Source organism: Otolemur garnettii, unplaced genomic scaffold (assembly GCF_000181295.1).
Source record: "Otolemur garnettii isolate 467f Iridium unplaced genomic scaffold, OtoGar3 scaffold00021, whole genome shotgun sequence".
Lineage (NCBI taxonomy): Eukaryota > Metazoa > Chordata > Mammalia > Primates > Galagidae > Otolemur > Otolemur garnettii.
Window position 1 is genome coordinate 22722053 of NW_003852416.1, and position 9127 is coordinate 22731179.

The window sequence follows — 9127 nt, forward strand, 5'->3', positions numbered from 1 at the left end:
TCATCTTTGACTCCGCAACAGCCAGCACGGTGCCTGGCACCAAGCTCGTAAACACCTCAGGACTGAAGTGTGAGAACTGGCCAGAGGACCAGGAGGTCCAGGAGGGTTGGGCAGCCAGGAGCCTCCTGCCAGGGAGAAAAGAAACCGAGGTGTCAGGAAGAGAAAACAGGACGGAGGGAGAAATGTCCCGGCGTATAGATAAGCAAGTGAAGTGCGTCAGAAAAGGAACAGGAGAGGCCGTGGCGGAGAGCGATAAGTAGCAAGGATGGAGAAGGCGAGGGGCGAGGAAAATGCCAAGGGAGGCGAGGGCGAGGGCGCCGCGGGAGAAGCGCAAGACGAGGTCAGGGTTGTGGAGGGGCAGCCAAGAGAGCAGAGATGGACGCACAGGCCCGCGCTAGGCGCGCTGCACGGGGAGCCAGCGGGAGGGGCTCGGGGGCTCCACCCTGCCTCCCCGCCTTGGGGGCCGGGCGGCTACAGATTGGCTGGGGCGCGCGGAGAGGCTGGGGCTGGAGCCCCAAGGTGGGAGGCGCCAGGATCATTCCCCGCGCCCGCGACGCGGCTGCCATACACTTGGACCACCTCTGCGGGGAAGCGTCGGGTGCCTGCGCGGCGCACGCCGGTGGACGGGGCGGCCATGCGGGCTGTGGCGGGGGCCGCGCGGGCGGCCGCGCTGGCGCTGCTGCTAGGGGCGCTGCACGGGGCGCCAGCGCGTGGCCAGGAGTACGACTACTACGGCTGGCAGGCTGAGCCGCTGCACGGCCGCTCCTACTCCAAGCCGCCGCAATGCCTCGACATCCCCGCTGACCTGCCGCTCTGCCACACGGTGGGCTACAAGCGCATGCGGTTGCCCAACCTGCTGGAGCACGAGAGCCTGGCCGAGGTGAAGCAGCAGGCGAGCAGCTGGCTGCCGCTGCTGGCCAAGCGCTGCCACTCAGACACGCAGGTCTTCCTCTGCTCGCTGTTCGCGCCCGTGTGCCTCGACCGGCCCATCTACCCTTGCCGCTCGCTGTGTGAGGCGGTGCGCGCCGGCTGCGCACCGCTCATGGAGGCCTACGGCTTCCCCTGGCCCGAGATGCTGCACTGCCACAAGTTCCCCCTGGACAACGACCTCTGCATCGCTGTGCAGTTCGGGCACCTGCCCGCCACCGCGCCTCCAGGTAGCGCAGCCACCGCCGTTCCCGTGCTCTCCGACTGTCCTGGGTCCTCTTGAGCCGGGTCCCAGACGGATGCTGCTCCCCCAACCCCTTAGCACAGCTCCGCAAGCCCCCGAGAGGTGCCACCCCTCTACACACACACACGCACACACACACACCTGGTCTGCGAGGACTGTTGTGCGCCAGAAATCGTCTCCCACAGCCTTCTCTCCTTCCACCCGACGGACGGACTGCCAGAGCTGTGCCTCTAGGCATTCCCCAATGGTTCTCCTCTCCTAAACACCCTCCACCCCGAACCCTCACAACGCCCTCCTATCCTAGCAGCTGAATTATCTATCCCTGGGGTTCGTCTAATACTGCTCCCTACTTGAGGCGTCTACACAAATCCCTTATCTTTCCCCTCAACCCAAGAATGCTGGGGGTGGGGGTGGGGGTGTCACTAAACAATGCCTTTCACCTTGTCCCCAGGGCACCTAGACAAGCATCACCTCTACCCCTTGGTGGGACCCTGGGAAGGGAGGAGGGTTGAGAGAAGAGATGTAGAAAAGAACTGGAGGCTAAAGTGCTCTTGGGCTGTGGTCTCCCCCCATTTTCTAGACCTGGAACCCTAACTTCTCCACCCTCTTCCTCAGTGCCCCTGATGGGAGTCTTTTGGGTAAGGTTCGGTGCAGAAGAAAGAGCAGATTAGGCTCTGCACCAGTAGCTCAGTGGTTAGGGCACCAGCCACATACACTGAGGCAGACAGGTTGGGACCCAGCCTGGGCCTGCTAACCAACAATGCAACAAAAAAATAGCCAGGCATTGTGGCAGGCAGCTGTAGTTGCAGCTACTTGGGAGGCTGAGGCAAGAGAATCACTTAAGCCCAAGAGTTTGAAGTTGCTGTGAGCTATGACACCATAGCACTCTACCAAGGGTAACATACTGAGACTGTCTCAAAAAAAAAGAAAGAAAGAAAACAAAGAGCAGATTAGTCAGGCTCTGCTCTATAAGAGAAGCCTTTAAGGGCTCGGCGCCTATAGCTCAACCGGCTAAGGCGCCAGCCACGTACACCTAAGGTGGCGGGTTCAAATCCCCAGCCCGGACCCGCCAAACAACAATGACGGCTGCAACCAAAAAATAGCCGGGCGTTGTGGCGGGCGCCTGTGGTCCCAGCTACTTGGGAGGCGGAGGCAGGAGACTCGCTTGAGCCCAGGAGTTGGAGGTTGCTGTGAGCTGTAATGCCACGGCACTCTGCCCAGGGGGACAGCTTGAGGCTCTGTCTCAAAAAAAAAAAAAAAAAAAGAGAAGCCTTTAAGCAAGTTGCTTAACTTCTCCGAGCCTCAGTTTCCCCATACATAAAATAGGAAGCCATCCCAGGTTCATGAAACCTATGAGAGCCTGCCTTCTCTCTTAGTGACCAAGATCTGCGCCCAGTGTGAGATGGAGCACAGTGCTGACGGCCTCATGGAGCAGATGTGCTCCAGCGACTTTGGTGAGTGTGGGGCCCACACAACCACTCCCCAGTGCCACCCTGAGCCCCTCTTCCTTGACACACACATGACCATATGTGCCCACATCCAGCATGTGAATCCCAACAGCTTCTGCCTCATGGACCCCTTTCTAGAATCTGATGGTAACTATATACCATTGTCTCCCATGAAAGATGCACCTCTTTGTCACATCATCTCAAGAGTGTCAGAAGCCCTTTAATGCCATGGCTTATGGGCTCAGAAACCACCCACCAGGGCTTGTCTTGGTACTAGGGGGCCTCTGTGGCTGGACTGTCTCTCTGGGAGATGCAGGCTCAGTTCAAAGATGGAGGGAACTGAAGTGAGGATAGGAGATGGACTCCAGGATGGAATTGGAGCCCCTTGTCCCTAGGCACCTCTGCTCAGAGACCTGTGGTCACCTATCCCCACAGCTTCACCCCAGAGCCTCCCTATTGCTGGGACAACCCAGCCAAGTCCAGTCAGGACCTGGCCCATTCATGGACCACACAGTCCAGCCTGTGACCTTTGCCAAATCAGTTCCATTTTGTGTCTTAGTCTCCCCGGTCTATAAAACAGAAAGAACAAATAATAATGTAGTCCTTCCTTCAGAGAGGTCTTTCATGTTGGTAACCTGTTTGGAAAGAGAATATTGCTGTTGCTTGGGAATGTGTGTGTATCAGAGACAGAAAAAGGGGCGGGGGACAAAAAGAGAAAGAAGGGGATGTTCTGATAACTTCCTTCCAGGAGTAGGCAAAGTTCTCTGGCTTCTCCCTGGCAGCTGCAGAGATGGAGGCCCAGCGGCCTGAAAAGGGAGACACTAGCCCAAGGGGCTCCCTACCTCCAACTCTCCACCCCTTATGCCCAAGTGTATTAGGCTCTCTGCAGCCACTGCTGAGTGACCCGGACCATGATTCCCCGGCCATGGACCCTGCTGTCACATACCTCCCAGGCCACTCCCCACACTCACATTCCTACACATGCCACAGACACATTGTCAGACACAGAAACCCACCATGAGTACACATGCAAATCACCATACAGTGGGGCGTTCACACCAGCAAGAGCTGATCTCTGTCTCTTCCCATGCCCAGGGCCACGTGGAGGATTCATCCCACATCCCCCATTCTCAGAGGCAGCTGTTAAACATTTGCCAGCCCGTGACTGCTCCAACCCCACTCACATACACACTCCATGTACATTCCACATGATACACACACAGAAATCCCACTGGTAACAGGAGATCAGGAAGTCCAGCCTCCCTCCACCACAAGGACCCCTCCAAGTGGTCAGCCCCACCCCTCCCTGGGGACACAGCTTCAAGCCAGGCCCCCTGAAGCACAAGGACACCAAGAAGCTTATGCTCCACAAGAAGATTGTTGCGAGCTGCTCCTGCCCACTCCCCCTCAGGAGCTCTCCACCCTGCACTAGGTGTTGTGGAAAGGTCTGGGCTCTGGAGTCAGCCAGACCTTGGCTCAATCCAGGCTCTCAATTAGGGCAAGTCACAAGTTCTCTGCGGCTCATGTCCTCCCTCCTGTACCCTGAGGATGAAATATGATAATATCTGTGGAAGTCCAGTACATGATAGGTGCTTCATAAATATTAAAAGGTGCATGTATAAGCTCCACCACCCCCACCCCAGCATCAAGCTTCTTGAGCCTAAAGGTCCAGAGCACACCAGTGGAATCCAGGGCCATCAGCATCCTACCCAGTCCTGACCACTCTCAAGCTGCCCCTCTGTGCCTCCTTCCCACAGTGGTCAAAATGCGCATCAAGGAGATCAAGATAGAGAATGGGGACCGCAAGCTGATTGGAGCCCAGAAAAAGAAGAAGCTGCTCAAGCCAGGCCCCCTGAAGCGCAAGGACACCAAGAGGCTGGTGCTCCACATGAAGAACAGCGCAGGCTGCCCCTGCCCACAGCTGGACAGCCTGGCCGGCAGCTTCCTGGTCATGGGTCGCAAGGTGGACGGACAGCTGCTGCTCACGGCTGTCTACCGTTGGGACAAGAAGAATAAGGAGATGAAGTTTGCAGTCAAATTCATGTTCTCCTACCCCTGCTCCCTCTACTACCCCTTCTTCTATGGGGCCTCTGAGCCCCACTGAAGAGTGCCTTCCCCACCAGCCAGCCAGCCAGCCATGCTTGCCCTCGGGCCTCACTCCTATAGCCAGGCTGACCCAGCCCCTGCCAGAGGGTGGTTTCGTTTCACAGAGTTGTTACTGGCACAGCCCCCAAGGGATGGGCACAGACCCTGGAGCTATCCTCCCTGACCAAGGGATCCTGAGGTCCCTGGGGTCTTGGGCCTCTCTTAGCAACAGGGCTTTCTCATTAGGGGGGTGGGGGGAAGCCCAAGATCTCAGAAAGTAGGCAGAGTGGGAGGGGGGCTCTAGAAGGTGGTTTCTAGAGTAGAGGTGGTATCAGCTGCCCTCTGTTGGTGATTGGGCCCATCTTGGAAAGGCTGAACTGCTTGGGGGACAATTCTCCTCTCCCACTGCCCCTTTATGCATCTTCACCATAGCCCCCCAAGAAAAGCACCTGGGGTCTCAATGTATACAGCCACACCTGCTGCTTTCCCAGACCTGCGAGTTTCCCTACCCTGAGGCCTAGCACTCTCGCTGGCCTGGAGAGCAAACCCAGCCCAGCCATAGTGCAGATCTTTCCCACGGACTCACTTCGGGTTCAGTGCTCAGCCCCCGCATCTCCCTTTCACCCTGACCATGAGTAAGTTATTGCTACTGCTGTGAGGCCATAGAGGTACTAGACAACTGATACAAACAGGGTTTGGTTTTTGATTTTTTTTTTAAGTTTTTAATTAAATCAAAGAAAACAACAGTTGGTTTGGACCAGGTGATTTCTCTGTCAGCTGATTCCCAAGAAGTAAGAGGAAAGGGAGGTTTAAAACATACTTTTTTTTTTATTTATTTATTTTTTGAGACAGGGTCTCACTATGTCGCCCTCAGTAGAGTGCTGTGATATCAGCTCACAGCAACCTCAAACTCTTGGGCTTAAGGGATTCTGTTGCCTCAGGCTTCAAGTAGCTGGGACTACAGGTGCCCACCACAATGCCCAGCTATATTTTTGTTGCAGTTGTCATTGTTGGTTAGCTGGCCCAGGCTGGACTCGAACCTGCCAGCCTCGGTGCATGTGGCTGGTGCTGTGACCACTGTGCTACAGGTGCTGAGCCCATGTTTTTGTTTTTATTTTTATTTTTAGAGCCAGGGTCTCATTCTATTTCCCAGGCTGGAGTGTGGTAGTGTCATCATAGCTCACTGTACCCTCCAACTCCTGGGATCAAATGATCCTCCCACCTCAGCCTCCCAAAGGGCTGGGATTACAGCCATGAGTCACTGTGCCCAGCCTAGAATGGACTTTATCTTAACCCACAGCCTATCCACACAGTTCTACTTGGAATGCCTAAGAAAAGCAATGCCTGTGTTTTTGTAGGATCCCCAAGAGCACGTGGCAAGGGTCACCCTCTCATCCTGACCACTAAGTGAAGATGGCTGTCCTTTTGTCCCTGAGGAAGGACAGAGGTGCCAAGTCCCCAGCCTTCTCCCATCAGAAGACACCTACAGTCCTGTGCGTCTTTCCCATAAGGGTAACACCTAGCCTGGGGAGTTCAAGAAGGCTGGGCCACGCCTGAAAGCCTTAGGGCCACGATGTATCACTCTTCCCATCTGACTTTCAAGAACCCCAGCCCTGGTCCTGATCTTTCCCTGGATCAGCAGTGTCCACATCACCTGGAACCTGGTTAGAAACACAGAAGCTACTAGCTGGGCACAATGGTGTGTGCCTGTAATCCCAGCTGCTCAGGAGGCAGAGATGAGAGGATCACTGGAGCTCCAGAGTTCAGTCCAGCCTGAGCCCCCAGAGCAAGACTCCCATCTCTTAAAAAAAAAAAAAGGAGAGAAATGTAGAATCTCAGACCCCACACGGATTGCTGCATCAGAATCTGCACTTTAACACATAAACATTAGAATCATCCAGGGAGCACTTACAAAATACTGGGCAATTAAATCAGAATCTGCCAGGCACCCAGGAATCAATATTTCTACATGTTCCCTGGGTTAGTGTGCAAGGCTGAGAACCACTATCCAGACAAGCTAACAACTGAGGCAGGGGGAGCCTGAGGGGTTACAGGGTTTCCCAGTGGGCTTGGAGCAAAGGCTGCTACCTTGAGGTGAATGGCACAGGGACAGGAGAAGACTTAAAACAAAGGCCAGAGGCTATTCCCACTTGGATGGGCTTCTAGAAGGGGCAGTGCCAGGAGAGAGTTCCCTGGGGGTCTGTCAGCAGATATACCCAGTGCAGGGAGGGCACCCCAAGGGGCTCTCCTTGTCAGTGGGGGTGTAGCTGGGATACCAAGTCCAGTCAGGGCCTGCTGCTCCTCTGAGACAAAGGAACCACCTTCTCTTGAGCTGAAGAAAACCTCGACTCTCACAGCTCCCAGAGGAGCACGTCACCTAAAAGAAATGAGCTAGGCGGTGCCTCCAGAAAAGCAAAGGCCTGAATTCTGTGGTGGGGCAGTATAAGCACATTCCCCTGAGGTCTCGCTAACAGGTGGTCTGACCGTGGGCCCATAAATCGCCTCCGGGCAGTCAGGTGGCCTGGCCGCAAGTCAAGAGCAGCACAGGCCCGCTTGTTTCTCCTCGCCTCTAAGGAAGCCTCGGCCACTCCCACGCCCAAACCCTTCCCAGCTCACTTGGCTCCCTGAATCTGCCCCTTGTCTCCCAGCTTCCTACCTTGACCAAATATTTACAGACACTTCAATGGTCAACCAGGACCACAGATTATTTTTCCATGGAACACACAGGACTGAGGCTGCCTCCCGCTCAAGTACAATGCTGACCTCTGTCAGGTGCTGGCAACAGTGGAGCAGTGGGGGACAGAGGGCTCCCTTGGCCAATGCTGGGAAGCCCAGTAAGGCACTCCTCAGCCACCCCACACAAAGGGGTCCAGACAGCTCTATACATCTGTTCTCTCCACCAACATCTGCTATCATATCCGCCCCCCACCAGGAATCTCGTTTCTTTTTTTATTATTATTTTAATTTTTTTTTTTTAGAGACAGAGTTTCACTTTGTTGCCCTCGGTAGAGTGCCATGGCGTCACAGCTCACAGCAACCTCCAGCTCTTGGGCTTAGGCAATTCTCTCGCCTCAGCCTCCCTGGGTAGCTGGGACTACAGGCACCCGCCACAATGCCCCGCTATTTTTTGTTGCAGTTTGGCCGGGGCTGGGTTCGAACCCGCTACCCTCAGTATATGGGGCCCACGCCCTGCCCAGTGAGCCACAGGCGCCGCCCATCATTCCCTCTATTCAGAGCCTGTAGACAGGCAGCTGTGATGCTGGGCTCAGTGGCTCAGTGACACTTGCCTCTGACCACATGGAACAGAAACCGAAGGAACAGGGGGCTTCTCCACACAAGAGATCTGGAGGTACGCGGGGGCAGTCTGTGTCCCAGACTCCTTCTGTCTTCCTGCCCTGCTAGGTGTGGCTTTTGTTGGCAGGGTTATAAGATGATGCCTCCTCCCAACTTCTCAGCTGCATTCTAGACAGCAACGTGGGGACTGGCAAATGGCAAAAACAGCGTGTCAGTTGCCTTTAGTCCTTTGGATCAGGGGAACAGTGATTTCCCAACCAGTCCTACCTGGTAGATTTCCACTTCCAAGCCCAATGGCCAGGACTAAGTCACATGGCCACCCCTACTTGTAAGAGAGCAGAAGTCAGTCAAGTTTTTCAGCTACGTACAAAGTCAGAATTCTGTTGGGGTTGTTTGTTTGTTTGTTTGTTTGTTTGTTTTGAGACAGAGTGTCAAGCTGTCACCCTGGGTAGAGTGCCATGGCATCACAACTCACAGCAACCTCGAACTCTTGGGCTTAAGCGATTCTCTTGCGTCAGCCTCCTAAATAGCTGGGACTTCGGGCACCTGCCACAACGCCCGGCTATTTTTTGGTTATAGTCGTCATTGTTGTTCGGCAGGCCCAGGCTGGATTCGAACCCGTCAGCTCTGAGTATGTGGCGTGTGCCCTAACCACTAAGCTACAAGCACTGAGCCCAAAGTCAGAATTCTAATAAAGAACAGCAAGGACCTGGACACTCAGGGTTGGGGTAACTAGAGGCAGGCTAGGCCAGGATAGCACAGTTCTGGTCCTAATCCTGGGATGTAGTGATTTTGTGACACTGGGAATACTGACCAGCTGTAAAATGGAGGAACAATATCTACCTCACAGTGGTCCTGAATGTTGAGTGGGAAATGTATGAGAAGTACAATGCATACATACCACTTAGAAGAGTAAGTAGTAAATAGTAAATAGTAAGTAGCATTTTTTTTTTTTTTTTTTGTAGAGACAGAGTCTCACTCTATCGCCCTCGGTAGAGTGCTGTGGCATTACACAGCTCACAGCTACCTCCAGCTCTTGTGCTTAGGCAATTCTCTTGCCTCAGCCTCCTGAGTAGCTGGGACAAAAAAAAAAAATAGCCACCACAACACCTGGCTATTTTTTTGTTGC

General features: G+C 54.5%; 1 protein-coding gene across 1 annotated transcript; it reads left to right on the forward strand.

Moving 5' to 3' along the window:
• Positions 1-598: 598 nt before the first annotated feature.
• Positions 599-5442, forward strand: SFRP5 (secreted frizzled related protein 5). The gene is made up of 3 exons (XM_003787287.2): positions 599-1157; positions 2548-2625; positions 4377-5442. The coding sequence occupies exons 1-3, from the start codon at positions 635-637 to the stop codon at positions 4721-4723; spliced, it is 948 nt and encodes a 315-aa protein (XP_003787335.1). The 5' UTR covers positions 599-634; the 3' UTR covers positions 4724-5442.
• The last annotated feature ends 3685 nt before the right edge of the window (positions 5443-9127 follow it).